This window comes from Ambystoma mexicanum, chromosome 13, assembly GCF_040938575.1.
Source record: "Ambystoma mexicanum isolate Mex_15411 chromosome 13, UKY_AmexF1_1, whole genome shotgun sequence".
Taxonomy (NCBI): domain Eukaryota; kingdom Metazoa; phylum Chordata; class Amphibia; order Caudata; family Ambystomatidae; genus Ambystoma; species Ambystoma mexicanum.
Window position 1 is genome coordinate 457198135 of NC_090938.1, and position 22263 is coordinate 457220397.

At 44.3% G+C, this 22263-nt stretch overlaps 1 protein-coding gene across 1 annotated transcript in view; it reads right to left on the reverse strand.

Annotated features, from left to right (window-relative positions):
• ASIC2 (acid sensing ion channel subunit 2) overlaps positions 1–22263 on the reverse strand; it is a 2197477-nt gene that overhangs the window by 1053944 nt on the left and 1121270 nt on the right. Inside the window, exon 3 of the mRNA XM_069634090.1 lies at positions 14540–14667. Within this exon, the coding sequence (XP_069490191.1) occupies positions 14540–14667 (128 nt within the window). The remainder of the gene's footprint in view (positions 1–14539; positions 14668–22263) is intronic.

Here is a 22263-nt window from a genome sequence, read left to right on the forward strand (position 1 = left end):
TATCTTAAACCGATCTTGTTGAAATGTAATGTCAGGCACCACATGAGGCACTGCTACCGTCCAAAAGTACGGCCGACAACCTGGTGGTCCATCCACCGAGCCTGGCTACTTAGGAAAAAGTTTCCCCAACCACAGGCAAGGTATGTGAATGCCACTTTAGACACGATGGCACGCCGCACTTTTATTCAAGCTGCCTTTCTTTTTTCCCAATGTGTAATGATGATGATCTTACGGATGATCTTTATTCCCCATACATTTGCTAGCCCTTGTACTGGCAGGCCATTTACTAGCATGTGTTTCAATACAGCCTCTGTGACGCTGCCATTATATATTGATCAATGCACATTTAATTTCCTGTCGTGAAGTTAAAATTGCGAAATGACCTGATAACTCTCCTATCCATACCTATGCATACCTTTTTTATGTTTTTGAATGATTTTAATGGTTGAATTGGGTATTTATGGATGATTAACTGTTGCCTAGTTTGATCTTTTACGGCGAAACCGAAATAAAGTATTTATATTGAGAATCTTGATAGCCTGGTGTGTTGGTGCGTAATCAATGTTACCCTCAAAGACTCATCTCCATACTTTACACCCTTAATCACTCTATGTAACCTATTTAACCATGTAATGCGCCCAGATACCTAAGGGTTCGGTGCGCTTGACAAATAAATAAACAAACAAACTCTAGCTAACTTTATTTCGCCTATTGACCTATACCACTTTTTAAAAAATAATTTCACTTTCCACATTGTTGGGATACATCTCCTGCCCGTCAGCTTCACTGCCTCTAAAAATGGCCTCACCCACAGGGCTTCTCACCGTATCACTGGCCTGGTGCCAACTTCTTGTTCTGCAATTATAACATCCTCGATGACCAACGCCAACTCCTACACTTCTGCACCTTGATTTCCTGCCTTGTACATTTTTTCCTTTTCAAGCCCGGATCCAATTGCAAAGGCCACGCCTTCGAATTGATTTGTGTTCCTAAAAAACCTGATCATAATCTTCAACTCCATCCAGTAATGCAAGCCATACTTTGCTGTCTGTTATATCGCCTCTCCTCTCTCTCACTCAGCTCCTGCCACCTCTTGCCCCTCCTTTCCCCCACCGTGCTAACACCACTCAACACATTCTATTTCTTCTCTTTCAATCCATATTACGTTATTTTCCATTCAGTTCCTTTCTTTGCAAAGCAGTCTAGAATAATGTATTGTCTTTCTTCAACCACAAGGTGGTCTTCTTCCGATGCTGCATGCTTGCACCTGGGACATGTCTCTTCAGTCTCGGTGTCGGGAGGATAGCTCATGGCCAACGCGCTCGCCTTGAAAGCAGGACGCCACGGGTCTGTGCTCAGAAACCTTAAGCGTTTTATAAATAACCTATCATATCAAATGGCTCGATTCTTACTTTCCTCAACAGATAACAAGGTTTTGGTATATGAAACAGTGTTGGCGCTCCACCCACTAGCCTCATGCTAGCGCCCTATACAGTAGGCTAACCCCTTTTCATCTCCAAGAACCTCATCCATTACACCAAATGCACCTTCGGCATAGATTTTCCAGATCATCGAAAAACTCTCATTCTTGCTAATTATTTACCGGAAAATCTCACCATGATTCAACCACAGATCGCTGCCACCTGCACTGCTTTTTCCTTGACACTGCTCTGCTTCTGCCTTAATCCAGGGTCATGCCCTTCTCAACTTAATCAAGAACTCAGATGTACCTTTCACCCATCGTATCATATCCCAGTCTAACGATGAATGACTGTATTTGGCACCTAATTTGGCTCACCTACTCTCAGAAATACTCTTGAAACCCATTCATCAAAAAGTAATGTCTTGATCCTGCTTGTGCAAACAACCCCACCCCCACCATTATCAATTTCTGCGCTCCAGCTTATAGCCTGGGGTGAGTGACCACACGTCCCATGGCATTGCTCCTTGAGACTGCCAGCTGACAACAGAAATGATAATGATACAGGCAGACCTGTAAACCACAAAGTCAATAAGGTATAGTCCTAACTACATAGCGAATAGGAAAACACAAGCAGTGGGATTAAAGCATAAATAATACATGGGAACCGAAGAAAAACCTTAATGACATTGCAACAAGCATCAGCTTGCAAAACAACAAGACCAGATCAATAATTAACCATTCAGTTAAATGCACACTCTCAATCAAGGTTAAATGAGGCATTGACAGGTTAAAAACACACCCGGAGGACATCACAGCAAAACAAATCTCACATGCAAGAGTGTTTAACATCAAATCAATGCATGTCAGAAAAGGACATCATCGGGCGGGCCAGCCTAGAAGCATGTGTGGAATACCCCGGTTTAGGGCACAGCATGTGCAGGGAAGGCTGCACACAACAAGACAAAACTTGACCACACATGCAATGACAGAAAAAGCACCAATCGAATGAAAAGGAGTGGTGGGAAACAGACCAGAAGAAATGCAGATGAGTGCAGGTAGAATGGTGGAAAGTAAAACCACTACTCTATAAGTAATTTCAGAACAGAAGCATGTTCAGGTGGTGTATGAAATTCCATCATACGGAGTTGCCGGAATATTGTGTGTTGTATGTTCAGGTCTGCAGTAGTGTGCCTTTAAAGTCCTACCAGATGCATCAGATCAAGCTTGACGTTCTAAACTTTCTAATCTCAGCAATTACTACAGCTGTGGAGGAGTGTGAGTTGGAGCGGTTGGATTTGGAAAAACATCAACAAGTAGGACAAATTCCATTTGTGTAAATTTCATTCTACCACTTACATAGCATTACAGGTCAGTCACCTGCATGTGAGGGTGATAATGTCCCACCATGGTATACGCAGCTCTGTGGAAACCAAGGATGCAGAACAATGCTGCACACCATATTCCCAACTTCGCAGAGCATGAGCACTCTGCCCAGAAAGGAGTGCAGCACACAGCATCTGCCACAATCTTCTACGCCACACCCGCTCCTGCCAGATCCATGAAATACACACCCCACTGATCATAGCAGCCCTATCCCAAAGAGGAGGAGTACACAGGGCTGAACACACACACACACCTGATGCAGAGCCACAACCAAAGGTTCCCCAAACTTAGAGCAGAGCCCTTTAAACCCTCCCAGCCCTAGCACCCATGCAAGGTAAGGCTACAAAGCATGGTAACGGTACACACTGACAGCACCAGTGAATGAGAGCAGTATATCTTAAACATCAACAATGAGCTAGAGGGGGCGTGGCCAGCTATGGAACGATGCGGACGTGAACCTTCAAACTCCTGGCCCCGCTACATACATCCTGCTTACATCGCCTGCCATCCATGTCGAACGACAACTATTAATCAAACCCTCCGCGAGGGGAACCGCTGCTGCGAATTTTTGGGAGAAAACCGTAGCGAAAAGTGCAAATGCGAGGCGTCCGGAGGATAGAGATCTCCCCGAAGTGTCCCGAGGAAGCGATTCCAAGATGGCGCCGTGCTACGTGCCGATGTAATCCTCACTACGCAGCAATGGACACCGGCTAAAGCGGACAAGAGGTGCGGGGAGCGGGCCTGGGATGTCCCGCAAGGCGGGTGCAGGCGGACAGTAACATATGGCGAAGCGCGGAGCGGCACTGCGCGGGGGTTACCCGGGAGAAGAGGGCCGCCTCACTCCCGTCCCGACACCCGTCCCGCTGAGAGGAGTGGCGAACTTCCCGCTCATCCGCCAGACGATCCGGGGTATAGAAAGTGTCACGCATGAAGAGGACACACACGAGGACAGGCCCGTTCGAAGGGGCAAGGATCACGGACGAAATTCCCTCGAGCGCCCCGCGCACGGCACACGGCTGCGCCACCGCATGAGAGTAAGTGAGGAACCTGCAAAAGGAAGCGTTTGAGGCACCTCAAACCAAGACTTGTTCCTGTGCAAAGCCCTAACTGGCCCCCAGCACACAGCCACCCAAAACGAAAGGACACCAGACACATTGGCAGCACATGCTACGCAGAAACCTCCGTGCAAAGACCTCTGACATGGGAAAAGAAAAAGCCAGGAAAACCGGTACTCATAGCAAAATTGACCAATTCACCACTGCCGCAGCGAATGCGCCGGTAGAGCAAGACTGCAGCGAAAGAATGGAGGAGGAAACAGGAGCAATATCTCTGAAAGACATTATGGCGGCGATCACCGATTCCCGTGCCTCCATGGAGCAGAAAACCGATGGAATAAGCGTGGATGTCTTGCTACTACGCAACAATCTCCAAAAGTTGACATCCTGCACCGGTGAGGCCGAGCAGCGTATATCTGGGATGGAGGATGTACTGAGGAACCTGGAGCAGCAACTTCACAGAACCATGGCCCGCGTGAAGGTACTGGAAGCGAGAGTAGACGAAGGAGAGGGCAGATCGAGACGGAACAATGTACGCATCCTAGGCTTGCCTGAGAAGGCCAAAGGTGACTGCATGGAATTGTTCCTGAAAAAATGGCTCATCGATCTGTTCGATAAAAAGAGTTTCTCCAAATTCTTCTCGATAGAACAAGCTCACCGAGTGCCCACTGGGCATCCCCCGCCTGGATCCCCGCCACGCACGGTGGTGGCAAGGTTCCTTAATTACAGAGACTGGGACGCATGGCTGCAAATGGCATGCATGAGGGGCTCGATAACCCATAACGGCTCCAGAATTGCCTTATTTCCGGACTATACAAGAGATGTGCAAAAGGCGAGGCAATCATTTGAGCAAATAAAAAAACAGCTGCGCTCTCTGAATGTCAAGTATGGCCTAATCTTTCCGGCCCAACTGATTTTTCCATAAAGGGACGACGGTCCACTTCACTGACCCTAAATAGGCATGGAGGTGGGCAGAACTACACATAGATGGCGACTGGAGACTGAATCGAAGAAACAGACCCGCGCACCCTGGAAATCCTCCGGCCAGAGACCCCCCCCGGACCAGCCACAGAACCGTGATGACATTATGCCACCACTTGTGGGGGAGGGCTGAGACGGGAGACAAGGCAGCAGTGATCACCCAAGGGGCGGACCCCACGACGGGGGATTGGCATCCAATGGAAACAATGCAGCAAGGTATTTGACATGGATGAGGAAACATATAGCGGCCGTTCGGACGCACACCCCCCCCAAGTTACGTGGCAAAAGTTGTAGGGGTTGTTAATTGTGGTCTGAGCAAACCACTGGCGAGCTCGGACTGATGTTCGGGCAACAGATACTTCATGTTGGGGAGGAGTATGTGGAGGGAGTAGGGGAGTTTGAAATTGCACCAGAAGTTTTTCGTTTAGTTCTTTGTTCTAAAATGACCCGTGGCTCCATTCTGGCACAGAAGTTACAGCACACTTTAGGTCGGGATCTGGCTTCCAGCAGAGAGCTAAAGTTCACTACCACAGGACACACACAGCACAACCCGCCACACCCAATGCCTATCTGATATGATGGAATCCAACAACAGGAATAACAGCAAGTCCATTAAGATTATGACTTGGAATGTGAACGGGCTGGGTAGTAGTATTAAGAGGCGCCTTGTTTTACAACAACTAAATCAACATGCGCCAGACGCAGCTTTCCTAACGGAAACCCACTTAGCGGGCACAAACTGCAACCTCTTCAAGCGAACGAATTACCGCTTAGCATTGCACTCAGGCTTTTCCATGGGGGCCCGGGGAGTTCTGATCCTAATACATAAGCGATTGCCTTTTAAACTGTTATCCGTTGCACAGGACACGGGGGGCAGATATGTACATATAACCGGGACTCTCTGGGAACGCACCATATCCATGTTAGCCATTTATGTACCACCAACCTTATTTACATCCCTAATCAACGATTTAACACTCGTTATTACTGCAGATCCCTCGAACTTGGTGATAGTGGGGGGAAACTTCAATGAGGTAATGAACCTGGAGCTTGATCGCACGTACATCCGCGCGAGAAACCCCTCCACGCGCACTAAATTAGCCACATTTACGGATGCCATGGGACTGAAAGATGTGTGGAGGCACCTACACCCTGACACGAGGGAATACTCGTTCCTATCTGGGGCACACGCCTCATTATCAAGGCTTGGCTACTTCTTTCTGCCAACATCTGAAATACACCTAGTAAGTGCAGCGCAGTTCCTACCCAGGGGCATATCAGACCACTCCCCACTCATGATAGAAAGCAACAGCGATAGACCGACCCCCCCACCTACCTGGTGGCTGAACAGTTACTACCTGGGCTTCCCGGAATTGTTGGAGCATGTACAAAAAACTACAGAATCGTACTTTGAAGTGAATGAACACTCTGTAGGCAGCCCAATAACCGTATGGGAAGCATATAAGCCGGTATTAAGGGGGGAACTTATCTCCTGGATTGCGGCCCATAAGAAAAGACAAGCTAAATCAATCCAGGAAGCGGAATTGCGAGTGCAGAGGGCAGAGGCAGCTCATATATCCCAAGGCCAACCAGAATCTCTGCGGGCATTGCAACTAGTACAAAAACAACTACAGAACATCGCCCTCGATAATGCCAAACAGGCACACATAGGAATGTGGGCCAGAGTGTACGAAACTGGGGATAAAGCGGGCAAAATGCTGGCATGGCTGGAGAAGCGAGATGAAGGGCTCAGGCATGTCAGGGCAATTAGGACACAGGGGGACACACTGTTAACAGCAGACCGGGACATCGCGGAGGGGTTCGCCTCCTATTATAAGGAGCTCTACAAAGCACCGACCTCCCCCATTGATACCACAATCCTAGCGGGAGTTACCCTTCCCTCTCTAACACCCGAGCAAACTGCCCTCCTAGACACGAACATCACAGAGGACGAACTGTCTGCAGCCATGGCGGACCTCCAACCCGGGAAAACCCCGGGGCCCAACGGCTTCCCGGTAGAGGTGTGGAAAAAAATAGGCACAAACATAATTACACCACATCTATCGAAAATGTATGAAACTTTCCACAGTGAGGGACTCCTCCCACGAGACCTGAGACAAGCCACTATAGTGGTAATACCCAAAGCAGACAAACCCCGGATAGATGCAGTTCTTACAGACCGATTTCTCTCATCAACACCGAAACCAAAATCCTAGCGAAAACACTAGCTAACCGACTCCAGCCAATTATATCCTCCTTGATTCACCCAGATCAATGTGGATTCATGCCACAAAGATCCACGCGCATGAACATACATCGTTTACATACGGCGATAGAAAACATGCCCACCATTCAGGGCCCACTAGCCCTGTTGGCGGTAGACTTTGAAAAGGCGTTCGACTCGGTGAACTGGGAAGCGCTCTGGGAGATAATGCAAAGAATGGGATTTGGGCCCCAATTCATGAGCTTGGTCAAACTACTATATAAAGCACCAATAGCAGTCACAAAGGTAAACGGTTATGTATCAAACCCCTTTGAAATAGGAAAAGGAACCAGGCAAGGATGTCCTCTGTCAGCCATGATATTCGCAATAGCAATTGAGCCACTCGCGATACTATTGAGAGGCAATGAAACATGGAAGGGCCTCCACTGGTCAGAAAGCTGGGAAGACAAAGTGTCCTTATATGCGGATGACTTGCTTGTATACCTGCACGATCCAGTAAGATCCTGTCCCATAGTGACCGGATTGCTACAAAAATACGGCGCCTTCAGCGGCCTGCAGGTTAACTGGGCTAAATCCATCCTGTTCCCGCTGGGGCAGGTAGAACAAGCGATACCCTCACAATGCCCCTATTAGGTTGAAAGGGAGCAGTTCAACTACCTGGGTATACTCGTCACAAATAATCTTAATGATTATGTCCCCAGAAACTTACACCCAGTAATGACGAGACTCGCAGAAGATTCCCAACACTGGGCATCCCTCCCTCTGACGCTACTAGGCAGAGCAGCACTCTTTAAAATGATGTCCCTACCCCGACTCCTATATATATTACAAAATGCCCCACTTCACGTCCCCCCAAACGCATTCAGGAAAATAGATCAATCAATCTGAAAGTTGCTGTGGAATGATGCCCCCCCCACATAGGACTTGCCAAAGATCAATTTGGGAGGGCGGAATAGGGCTTCCCCGAATACAGACATACTATTGGGCCAGCCAATTGACAATTGTAAATGACCAATTGCACGGGGACAAATCCGGGCCGCATAACCGTTTATTAGAAGCTGACACTCCTGAAAACCCTGTCATGCAATATCTTTATAGGAAAAGGGCCCGACCATACATCTCCAATATGAGGACACACTTAACCCAAATCAGGACGGACACACACAAATTTGTGTGATGGGGCAACAAGCTGTCGCTAGCCCAACCACTATGGAATAACAGAAATCTCCCGGGTGTATATAATCTCCCCAAATGGCCGCTCTGGTCCCAACATGGAACACTAAGACTGGGTGATGTCGTGATAGACGGCATCGTAATTCCATTCGTGGAGCTTGCGCTCAGCCTCGCACTTCCCCATACCGAACAATATCACTACACTCAGTTGCAACACGCACTACAGGGCAATCTCCTGTATATGACTGCATTGCCGGAATTCACCCCAATAGAAAGGAACCATTTCCTGGAGCGAATCACTCAAAAAGTGACGTCGGTCCTATATAGTGCCATAACTTCCTTTGGCATGACAGAATTGCGAGCACTACAGACCAAATGGGAGACTGATGTGGGCGCAATACTACCGGAAGAAAGGGTCATGGCTCTGATGTTTCCTAGGGAGGTAGCCATATCGTCAAGGCTTAGGCTGATTCAGTTTAAGATACTACATAGAGTATACTATCCTAGAGTGGCTCTCTACAAATGGGAAAGGATAAATGATCCAACCTGCCTCCGATGCAAAACAGAGGAAGGTACCTTCTTCCACGTACTCTGGTCATGCACACTCCTTCAGCAGTTCTGGTGCGCATGTTGTAACAAACTATCTAGAGTCCTAGGCAAAGAGATTCCCAGAGATCCTAAGCTGCTACTGTTGGGAATAGACGATGAAGTTGACCTGTCAAAATATGAAAAACTGTTTGTGTTCACCACTACCGCACTTATCAAAAGAAACATTGCTCAGAAATGGGGGTCGGAGATGACTCCGAGTTATGGTCAATGGATGACAGACGTGGACATCTGTGTTGCAATGGAGCACAGGGTATACACGGCCAGAGAATGTCCGGCCAAGGCACAGAAGGTATAGCAAAAGTGGGAAGATGCCCATGGAAAGGTGACTCTGTATAAGCGGACAAGAAGAGAAAATGTGACGCCCCTCGACATTCAGGGTACTAACAAAGCGGGGGAATCGAATGTAGCTCCTGCGAGGGGGCAGTGAACTCAAATTTAAAATGTTGTCTGTAATAACGGTGGGAAACAATCAATGACCCGTATCGACTGTGTGCTTATGTTGTTTGTTTGTTTGTCTCAAATCAATAAAATGTACTATAAAAAAAAAGAAAACAATGAGCTAGAGCAGCCTATGATGTTCCGGCACATTTAGTCTTTCAATTTACAGACTTGGAAACTCTGGCCCATCCTGATCAACTCCCTCCAGTTACCAAGTGTCTGTATAATAAGTGAAGACATAGGGAAGGGTGTACCAAGCATGATGTTCCACTATAGAGTGTGTTCTCTTCTCTGCTCCCAATCATTAGTGGTTGCTCTTCAGCAGTCTGACTCTGGATACCCAAGCTGGAGTCATCAAAGTTCCAGAAAAACAGTTATGTAATTTGTAATATAGAGTTTATCATTGCAGTTAAGTGGTAGATCTACTCCTCTCTCTCAATCCACTGGAATTCAAACTAGTCTATTAAATGACCATGTGGCATTAATCTAATTGCCTCCTATTGCATTGTCTGACTTGAGGTCAACCTGGAGGCCATTTTCAGTCCCACTTTGACCTCAGTCACCACACCCAAGCACAATGCTAATATCTGAACTGCTATTGGTGTTGAAGGAAAACGCTCAATATCAGTCCATGCTGCCTTACAAAATATTGAAATGTACCAATAGGCATCCCTAACGTGTTGGTCCATTGAACCCTACTCGTGCAAATCTCATCAGAATATAGCTTAACACAAACCCTTTGTTATGAAACAAAGGGGAGGTAGGGACCAGTGGCATCTAACTGAGTAGTCAAGCAATAAATGTCAACACAGCCCTTTGTTTCAATCAAGTCAACTCTTTACTGCTGATAGGAAGCCAGCCAGAAAACCAAAACAGGTCCTGCAATTAAATGTGTAATAGGCATATTTTCCAGCAGGATCTCTGACACTGTGATCTTGTCAGATGAATATTGAGGATAGCAGACAGAGAGCAGGACACCATATTCTCCCATAATGTTTGGGATGCTTCAAATACACAATGATGTCATAACTGATTCTATCCCCAGGGTCTCCAGAAGGGAATTCATTCATTAACATGTTAATGCACGAGACAAGTATCTAAACCAGGACTGGGATTTGAACCAGTGATGCTCTGAGTTGTTTTGCTTCCAAGACAAACACATTTCCCCTGATCTATCCTCCCAGCATTGTATATGCTGGAGGGTTAGTAGTGCCTTCCAAAATAGAACACATTTACTCCTTGTAGCAAAACCAAGTCACTTTTTTAGGGTATTTCTCTCAGCCGTGTTGGCATTCAAAGGTTAAAAATAGGTAAGGTAACTGGCAGCATTGCTATGGTGTCAATTATAATCAGAGCAAACCCCATCTCCATCAAGGCAGGCCGGCGGCGGCCATCTCTGCACGTGCTCTCTGACATTATACCGCATTCCGGTTGCATTAGGATTCACGGTGGGCTTTTGGTCTGGAAAATTGATCTCCTGAATAAACGATTCTGCTTGAATTCCACTGAAGTGCAAACTGATCTCCATCCCGTGTCATGCACATTTCAGTTATCAGCAAGGGTGCAATTTCATCTTCAAGTAATGTGTATTGCGAGACTTCTGCAAACTCACCCATTAAGGCACATATTTGACCTAGGGACTATCAGGAGCACAGATGTATAAGCATCATTGGCATATAACAAAACCTTATGTCCATGTTAGTATCAATAATCCAAATATTATCAGTACATGATCAGAAATGTAACACTGTTTGTTGCCACTTGCGAATTGAAAGAAAAAGGGTTTTTTTGGACAAAGAATTGCACCTCATAGTGAATGCCCTGCCTTTGAAAAGCAAAAGGTCTACTAAGGAAAAGCCACTCTGCCCTATAAAGTCCTTCTCCACTTCAAAATGAAAGCTTTAACTACGCTTCTGAAAAGGTGTCAACTGACCTCCACTTAGAGGTGAAAGGCAATCAAAGTAGGAACAAGGTTGATGATACATTAGCTGGTTACGGAGAAGCAGCAGCCGTAAACGAATCTGCAAAGTTGACTTCTTCGAGCTCCAAGAGCTTACAGTGCAATGTGTGTGGTATTCTGCGAATGCCACATCTATAGACGAGCAAACCGCACCAGAAGGAGGCAACAGCCATAGGGAATCCTGAAGATTGATAGGAAATATTGTCAACCGGCAGCCAGAACGACATGAGATAAAATCCCGCAGACTTTCTTCTCTTGCCTTGATAAAGACCCTTCGGGGTTGAAACACGTGTCGGCTGACCACCCTCTTTCTAACGATATGTCCACAATTTGGACAATTAAAACCACATGTGAAGACACAGCAACCTGCGTGAGACCCTCATTATCTACAAGGGTCTAAATATATCATATCCAATTGCAAGGTATCCAGGAATTTGGTGTACACATCTATAAATATACATACGTGTGGAGTCTACCTGGAAAAAGATATGCATGCATTGTATGTCCAAACGCTCATCAATGCTTTCAAGATTGCAACAGCCGGGTTGAACAATCGAGTCTAAATATCATGGTTGCCCGAAGTTCTAGCATGCTAAAGATGCCAGGAGCAGCTTCTCACCCCCTTAAAAGGGGACGCCTTTAGCCCACCCTCTACCTGTGACAACCTGACCAGAAGGGGAGTGGCTTGGGGGGGTGATGGAATGTGAGGAGGGACGGCTGCCTGGGATCTCTGCTATGGTGCCCCTCCACTTGCATTCCCCCGGCTACAGAACAGGGATGTCTGCAAAGCGCACAGTAGCACCTTCTGGCAGTAATAATCAATGCTATTGTAACTGAGGATTCCAGTTTTATCATAAAATGCAAATCTAGTGGAACCCAAAATAGTGCCAAGTGTATGTACCTTCTAGTCATACAGTGAACCTGGCCACCTCGTCCCAGCAGTTTCAACGCGTTTGGTAAATCGGCCCATTTGTTGTGATTTTGAGGCATTGTTAATGGGGTCGGAAGCAGGAATAATAATGAAGAAAATATTGTATGGGTAGTAGGGGAGGCATGGAGGCTTTGGGGTTCATGGAGGGCTTGGCCCCATGGAGAAAAGAAATGCTTCACAAATCACAGGAAACGGCCGCTGAGTCCAGATGTGCCACACCCATTAAACAGTATTATAAAACAAGATAGACTAGACAATATTTCCTTCATTTGTGTACCTGCTTCCATCTGAACATAGGATAATGTACTGATTTAGAATGTTATGATTATTTGATTATTAGAATAAACAGAGTAGTGTTTCTATCACGTCTTCTATCAGCCCATCGGTTGCACTTTTGCACCGCATTTCCAGTGGAACAGCTCCACTGCTACTATTTACCATGAGTAACATTAAATAAATAATTCACCCTGTTACTGTTAAATGTACTATTTACCACTGATATGGGTTGTTTGACCTAAAAATCTTGACCTATTGCCGATTTGACCGGAATTCTTTTTGACCTGCTGCGGATGGAGACCCCCACAACTATTCCTAATGGGGGTACCCCCAGCACCCTTCGACCTCCCCCCACCTCAACCTATTACCTAATAAATTCGACCAAAATTATATGGTCAAATCAGAGTAGGTCAAGTTGGCATTAGGTCAACTATGCCAATACCTTCACCACAATACCACCATGAGTAAACAATGAACACGTGATTCACAAGAGCTTTGAAAACAACCTTAGACAGCTGACCAAGAAAAAGAGCGGTAGCTTCAATCAGCTCACATACGCGCTTCAGTTCAGATGCAAAGAGGAGCTCAACATATGCATCAGGAAAACATATGCCATATTGCTTAAACTCTGCAAAGTTGCAAGTACAATTAGCACTAGTGGAAAACTTGCCCCAGTGCAAAGATGAATATGCAATGCATTATTGCAGGAGGGCAAAGGTTTAGTGCTATGGTAAACAGATCCCAGGCAATGTCTGCTCTAGTGCTAATTGCTCTTTCACCACCAAACAAGTAGTAATACTGCAGCTGTGACCTCACTGCCAATACTTCAAAACTTGATAGTGACAAACACAATGTCTTGGTCTCTTTTTTGTATTTTTTTTTTTTAAAGGGACACATGAATCTCTTAGAATGGACTGGTTTATTTGCATTCCATAATGTTTGTGTTTCACAGGCGGAATATATATGTTTCAATACCATACACTCTTGACATTGTCATTAAATTCCTCATCAAAGATTATTTCACCATTATTTGTCACCAAGCTTTTCTTTATTGGTAAATCCCATTCCGTTGGGAGATAAGGTCTCTGAACTTCCTCTCAGATCTCTGCCGCTTACTCCGCAGCCCCTTATTCAGATAGAAGCCGGTACCAAAGTGAGTGTGTTATATAGAAATTCCTGCCTGTGTTTGGATGTAACTATTACCACATTTTCAAAACTTCTGTACGATTTTCCCTCAGAAGACCACCCAATATCTTTCGACAATATAATTGAAGTCTTTGCCAATTGACCCTTTAAAATATCTTGCATATATTTCCAACAAACGCCCAACATATGCTGTCATTAGAATTGATTTGAATTCATAGTCTTCATCATGTTTCACTGTATCACTGCAGCTTCATTGGGAAGTCTCATGCTGTGTTGTAACAATTCATGTAAACACATGCATTCCTATGTGGTCATACAAGCAAATAGAATGCCTATTGAAGTATTCTCTGATCGAGAGCAATTTGAAAGTCCAATGGGATGCGGGCTCAAGGAGATTCCCTCCCTTGATCAAGGGGAAGAAAGACGGTGGCCATTAGACAAGTCATATTGGATTTGAGATCTAGAGAAATTACTCAACGATGGGATCTATGGTAAAAACCGGAAGAGGATAGTCCAGGAACAACACGCTCAAGATACCTCATCTACAGGGGGCCACCATTCATGCCCATGTACTGCGCCTGTAAATCTCATAGTAGTCAGTATTTCTATTCCGAGCCAGCATCTCCGGTCCTATTACATTGGGCTGTGATACAGTGTAGGATGGTCTACTGGCTAGGAGCCAGATCAATGTGTGGCTCCCCAGGCACTATTTCTATAGCTAAAAAGCAACATAAATATCACTGGAGGACCCAAGAAAAAAAAAAAAAACATTGTTGCTAATAGTCCGGCAGATGCTTTATTTGCACAATACATTGCCTGTTTTTCCCAAACTACAAATACACCACCATTTTCATTTTTCAGATTAATTCCGTCAAAGAAATCACCTCTGCTCAAGGCATACATTTCATCAAGTCTTTGAAGCCAAATAACACAGACTCACCCTTTGCTCCTGTGTGGCCACAAACGTTTGAAATCCTGGGGCAACTCCAAAGCCAAGCTCTTGGACAAATGGAGGTTCCGACTGACTGTGCAACTGAACTTTAATTCCAGCTTCAAAAGTAGTTTCCTCTGAAAAAGAGAGACAATTATTTTTAGATACACAATGTAAATACTACTTAATCAGCGTAGCTGGTTGTTAAATTAGTTTCCCCTGAAACAGAGAGACAATGAATACTGCATATGCTTAGGTTTTGTGAAAGCATATCTGATTGTTCGAACTGTGCAAGATGCTTATTTTGCATTGTTGAATTTAATAGAGAACTACAGAGCACAGTGGCATTGTCAAAATGAATAAAGTAGTACAGGAATGGGGAGACAACATTGGAGCTGTATTGAGAGTTTAGATTGCTCAGAAAAGATACTATAAACTAGAGGGTTGACACTAAGGGGATCATTTTAAAAGAGTCTAATTGTGAAGAGCAAATCAAAGCGAAATTGCAATTTGCAGGTACTGTTTTATAATGAATTCCTATGGATTCCGCTTGCTAATTACCAGGAGGAAATGCGAGGTATCGTCCATAACAATCTATTGGTTTTAAGCATGTATATAAATCTCAAGCAGACGTACAACCTGGTACTCTTCCAAAACAGAGGAGGAAAAAAAGCAGAAAGACAAACTCCACTTTGTACCCCACAGGTGCCTTTGGAAGGGCACAACAATGCCCATTGGAGTACAACTAAGGTGTAAATGTCTGACACCTTGATGTTATGCCTTACTCTTGCAATTCTGCCCCCCTGAGAGTGTTTGTTGAGTGTTGTGCATTGCGAAATTGTAGTCTTGGTTTTACATGCTTGCAGCCTCTTAGGCTTTGCCCAAGGTACTTGGCATGGTATGGAATAGTTGTAGTGCGCCCTGTATAGATTCACATCGTTCTCTTAACAGTGAGTCACAGTAGTCACAGCAGGAGAAGGCAAGGGTTTACTGGAGAGTAGTGGCAATAGTTTGCTCAGCAGATCAGGTTGTCATAGCAGAGGGTTAACGTTTTAAATCCTACTCTGAGGAGATTGACCTACAGATTGACATGTGGGGTATGCAGTGGCCATTAGAGCTAGTTGGTTAAAAGACTGTGATTGTGGTCAGTTTCTTCTCAATACGGAATACAAGATGTTTATGGCCAATAGTCCAACATCCGTTTTGAAACGAACAGATGCTGAATGTTTTTTGGCTGGGATATCCGATTCCTCAGAGGAATTCCAAACGGATATCATTCTTTTCATCAAGGGCTTCATTGCTTTAGTGTTTCATTGTCCAAGACACCACGAAGATCTACAAGCACAGCCTGATGTCCATGCATAATTAGCTGATTTGTGTAGCACAGTACAAAACAACAAAACACGGATCTAACCTTGTTGGTACTGTTTAATCATAATATTTTTTTTATTTATTTTTATTTTGTTGCAGTTTATTCATCTTTTCACAAATTCAAATAAAATACCATTCCATACGACAACGTAAAGGTGCAAGGTCTCCCTTCTCCATACTAAATTTAAAAATCCCAAATCTTTTCAACTTTCCTCCAAAACAAACAATAATGAAAAATGCATGCATGATTGTTACCCGCCATGAGATGGTTCTACTGCTCCCCCTGAGTCAATGCTGAACCCCATCCAATAGTTCTCCTAGTCTCCACTCAGAGGGACACTTGGGCTGCACAAGCACACAAGGGGTGTCTTGGTGATTCAAATGACCCATCACCACAAAGCTGACATTCCCGGTCAGATCTAGGGATACTGCACCAGGCTCTCTCTATTTCCCCTGTTTCTAACACTTTGCACTTGATTTTTAAGTAGTCCCAAATCAGGTGGTCCCCCAGGAAATTGCGTATTATGTTAGCTGAACATAATACAAAGACCCCCTGGCCCTGTTCCTTGTGACAAGATTTACCAAAGCCTGCTCATCCTTCCATTCCACCAAGATGGCTTTCATCACTGATTTAACCCACCATATACATCGCACGCATGTTGCATGCGTCCAGTATAAGGCTCAGCATAGTGCCAGCCAGTGTGTTGACCATTTTCTAGTACAGTGACAAACACCACAGCACCAACTTTAGATCGATAGGCAAGAGACATCACGATAATTTCAAAGGGAGTACGGGTAGGTAACCGTAAGAAGAGCTTGACCTTTGTACATTCTAGCAATGCAACCTCCATGGCTTTGGATAAAGCCTAATATGCCATACCATAAACATTATTGGAAACACTTGAGCTTGGTAAAGATGTATCATAGATCCCACGGAGCTGCCTCCACACTTATGTGAGAACAAACAAATCCTACCCAGGGTGGCATTGCTCTTCAATTTTTCACAATCCATATGCAACCTCCTATTCAACCCAGAGTCCAATTGGATGCCCAGATATTGTAAGATTTGACCACCTCCAGTTTTACTCCCACCAGTTCCCAAGTTGGTTGAGCTTCTGTCTTTTTCTTTTGCGGATCAAAGGCCATGATCTTGGTCATAGAGATATTAATGATCAGACCATTCTCATCCGCGTAGCTCTTGAAGGTACACAGGGAGCTTTGTAGACCACCCGGAGACCACCCGGTATTAGGTCCAATATGGCCAGGTCATCTGCACTACTTAGCCAATGAAGTAGCATCATAGCAAGCTTCGGTGGAATGGCGGATGAATGGTCCAGGGCCTGGCCCATGTCAGCAATGAATAGGTTGTATAGAATCGGGGCCAATTTTCAGCCCTGCTTCAAGCCCCTGCTCATAGGTATCCGTGCCATGCAGCCTCCTAGTTGATCCACTCTCACCTTCACGCTTGTATCTGTGTACAGAAGCACTAGCATTTCAAGCACGCCCGTGAGGATCCATAAAAGCAACATAGACAGATACCTTCCTCGCTTTTCAGGACTGCTCAATCGGCGTGGTCAGTGCCTCCATGTTGATGCTAGTGTTAGATACCTTGCAAAATCCAGTTTGAAATAAGGGGAAAAATCCAATTTTAAAGTCTGCAGTTTGTGCCGTTTTGGTCGAATTCAACCAGTTACATCTGCATATACATATGCATTTTTATGTATATGTGTATGTGGCTGTAGGCGAGTGGGGGTTCAGCAGTGGATGGTGGGGCAAGATAGGCTGGGATATAGTGGCGACCGCACATTTAAAAAAAGAATAAAAAATTGAATTTATGACAACCAAAATTGCACAAAGAAAGTGAAAACATTTACTGCCTGATTCATGGAACGCAGATTTGCACGCCTTTCTGCCCGAAAATCCTTGTTTAAAGTATGCTGATTTTTGGGTAGAAAGGGCGCAAATCTGCTTTTTTCACGCAAATAATTCCATGAATCAGGCAGTTAATGCGCTAAGAAAACACGTTACACCATTTAGCCAGGCATCTCCACAGCTAATGTCCTGAATTGGCCAAATGGCTACAGAATAGTGCCCCAAAAACAGATAAACATTGACATGGAACAATATATGGATGTGAGATTCACAAAACGGATACATACCTAGAAGAAGAAAATATGAGTTGTATCATTAGGCTGCCTGATTCCCAAGTGGAACTTCATGGCTTACACTCATAAATCTTGAAGACTAATTTGAGATGGGCTGCTCCCTAGTTTGTGAGATCCTCTAAATCATTTAGAAATATTGTTGGTAGACGTCATTTTTCATTCCCTACAATGATAACAGGTTTCCAGTGCTTTCTCACTCACTGTGGAAACCACTCACATTATTCAGTATGTGCTGTTAACTGCTGTGGACGAGGCCTGCCCCTCAACAGCTGTTTTGGAGCCAGACTCCTCAATGGAGGTGAATGAACCCCTGAAGGTGCTAACCCATCTCCCTGGAATGGAAGTGCAGAGCAAGAAGGACTTTCCTTATCTTTACAGCCCCTCAATTGGGAATCCCATCAGCGAGACAGCCTAAAATCAACAGGAATCCCGTTTGCACAACTTCAAACTTCATTCAAACTGTGCTCAATGTACTTCGAACCAACACAGGACCACTGGTGCTGCTTCTGACACATCACGAGTTCAAACTTCTTGCCTGCATCTTCAGACTAGCTTGACTCTGCTGCACCCCAGTAGTGTTCATCACTGCTTGAAGTTAAACACCAGCTGCCTGCTGCAAAAGACTTCGACATGTCACATCTTCCAGCACTGCATTGAACCAAGAGGACCTCCACTTGACCTGACTTGAACGCTGGAAGCATTAGAGTCACACGTTGACTAAACCTAGTGGTAACACCATCTCAAACCAACTTGACCGACTCAAAACTGTTGGACAAATCAAATGCCTACTTGAGACGCACAGTGCCGCATCTCTAAGCTGACTTGTTGCTGACTTGCTGCTGGAACAAATTCACTGGCCTTGACCACAGACAATAGCAGAGAAGCTCAGTTCAATGCTGTTGAACCATCTGAGACCAACAATAAGCTTCTCTCAAGAGGTCACGTCCCCCATGTCCTCTTAAGGGTGCATAGTGTCTTGTAAGCCCCCTTTCCAATCTTTTTCTTGAAAGACATATCCTTTGAAGACTAACATTGCTCCAATGAATTGCCTGACCATTCCTCCTCAAGTACCCATAGTATTGTTTTTTACCAGTTATTAATTTGCTGTGTTCTCTCCACAGGAGTGTGTTGCTGCTAATTGTGTCAGTTAGTTGATTGCATCTTTGACTGTTTAATTAAAGTATACTTTAAAAAAAAACAAGCTACATTAGACATTCTTTTGTTTTGGAGTATTTGCACTATTGCTGTTTGGGTTGCTGCAAATTCACTTCACACACCTCTTGATAGCTTGACCCGACCTCTGCCCACACACAAGGCAAAGGAGGTATACATGTCGAGCTTCCTTTGTTTTACCTTTATGGTTGGAATCACATTGGTTTAGAAGTATTGAGATGCAAAGTAGGTGGTTTAGCTTGTTCTCATCCCTGTATTCCTGCAGAGCAGTAGTCATCTCATTGCACATTTTAGCTATCAATACCTTTCATAGAGCAGAATATTGATTTACATGTAAGTATGCTCTGTGAAAGATACGGAGAGCTATTAGTTTTGGGAGCATAGCTCAGGGGCAACGTGCTCGTCTTAGAAGCAATACGGCACGGAGCAACACAGGTTCGATTCCTGGGTCTGCGCTTAGAAACCTCTGGATATTAAGCGTGTTATACATATCGTATTATGTGTGATGAAATTATTACTGCTCTGCTTTTCAACCTTGAATACATTAAGACTGGAAATTCCAGCCCTGCCAGGATCAATCCTGTGACAGCCGCACCAAACACAGATCACAATAGACTGCTCCAAGTACTGAGCTATCGGAATAGATGTTTTCCGGAAATGTATCTGACACTTCACAGACTCATTTTCATACATACAAAATTCGTTTTCCATGCTAAGTCTTTGGTACATTTATGAATAGTTAACTGTGATCTCGTAAGCATTGTTGAGTTGTTGTGTTTACTCAAAATTACCAGTCGGCATTGACATTATAATCAAAATATTTTATTTCCAAGTACTTGAAGACACAGACATGTAGACACAATACATATATATATGGTACTCATTATGGAAACCACGTGTTATTATGCAAAGACAAGCTGCAGGCAGATGGAAAACAATTAAAAAAAGGATTTTCACAATTTAAGGGAACAGCTAAATATTCATATCTGGGGAAAAAAATCTGATTCATATAACACAATTATTTCATAAAGTGCAGTCTGTTCTGTTTATGTTTATGTTTATTATTTGTAACGCGCACCTAACCCGGGGGTAGCAGGGCGCAGAAGCGACAAGAGGATTGTAGAGATTAGGTTACATGTGGTGCTGTAGAGTCAAGCTGTGGTTACAGTGCTAGACGCAACAGCAGGATTGAGAACAAGTACAATGGGTCGTAATTAAATGCAGAATAAAATATACACAGTTTACAATCGGTCATAATTTCAAAAAGGATAAAATATACATAATTTACAAATTTATAGCTGAGTGGTCGGAAGGTACCAATACATTAGATGTCATGTTCCTTAATCCAATGAATAAGACTTGCTTTGAATTGTAGGTAGGGCAGATCTTCCCTTAGAGATGGCGGTAGAGAGTTCCACTGTTGTGCTGCTTTGACAGAAAAGCTATTTCCCCCAGTGGTAGTACATTTGAATCTAGGCACCAGTAGGAGGTTAGAATTCGTTTTTCTGGAGGGATGACAGGATATTTGTCTGGCGAATCTTGCTATGAGGTATTGAGGGGCAGAATGGCAGAGACATTTGTGGGTCAGGGAGGCAGATTTTTAAGGAGGATCTTGTCTTTCGTAGAAAGCCAATTGATGGATCTTCTAGTCTCAGAGATATGGGCTGTCTTCGGGAGACTTAAGGTTGCTCTTAGTGCATTGTTTTGCAGAATTTGTATCTTGTCTGTGATGTATTTATTGCTGCCTACATATAGAGCGTTGCAATAGTCCAATTTGGACAAAATCAAGGCTCTTGCTAAAGAGACACAGTTGTTAGAGGCGAGGAAGGGTTTGGCTGCTCTGATGCGTTTGCAGGTATAGGAAATGGCAGAGGCCATAACATTTACTTGTTTTCTGAATGTTAGTGTGGAATCATGAAAAAAAAGGTTTTGACCACTTTAGCCACTGCAATGATGTTTTTGTCAATTTCAAACAAAGAGTAGTTATGGCCAAGTTTATTGAGATTAGCTGTAGTGCCCAAGATGAGGAGTTCCGTTTTGTCATCATTCAGGCATAGACCATGTGAGGCCATCCATGCCTGGATGATGAGGTAAACTCTGTTTACAAAGGCCAAATCCTTGTCATAAACCCCCGTCAGCGGGATGAGGATCTGAGTCTCATCAGCAAAATTTGTATAGGTGATACCCAGACCATCAAGATCATCGAAAAGGGGCTTTGTGAAGATGTTGTACAGAGTGGGAGAGACATACGAGCCCTGTGGCACACCACAGGTAATGGGCATCGGGTTGGCAACTGCTAATGGGGAGAAGACTCGCATTGTTCTGTTATTGAGAAAGGACTGAATCTAGTCTATAGCCTCTTGGGAGAAGTGAGCTGCCGATTTTAAGTGGTTACAGAGAATCTCATGGTCCACCAGATCAAAAGCAGACTGTATGCAGTGTACAAGCATGTGAAAATAGAAGAGAACATGAAGTTGTTGTGTGCCTGCGTACAGAAAACATTGACCTAACAATGAAAATGTCTGGGGAATATTCACAATACGGGAGGGAATGACTGCCATGTGTGAATGCCATATACCCAGCAATTAACTATTGCACAAACTCATCACCACTAATCCACTCTGTGTCAACCCACAAACATTCTCTTCAAAGATGTAAGCACTTAGCCACACTTCTCAAACTTATTTCTGCAATCGCAAATTACATTTTGCTCAAAGTTTGGTTTAGTAGAAAGGTGTTTCTGGTCCATGAAGACTACATGACCTTCTGATTGATTGGAATGGACTTTCTATACAACTTTTAATTGTTTTACAAAAAGTCCTGAAGCAGGGAAGTAAATCTCACAGGACAGTACAACTACATACATGTATGGGCTCAGATTTTATTGGTATCGCACTCTTCTTCACTATGGCCATTTGACAGGCCTGTATGTAAATCACTAGGGTCACTGTGCATTGTTTATATAGGTGTTTTAACTTTGGATAGCAATTTTAGAGAAAGGCATTTGCGAATTTGCACATTTAA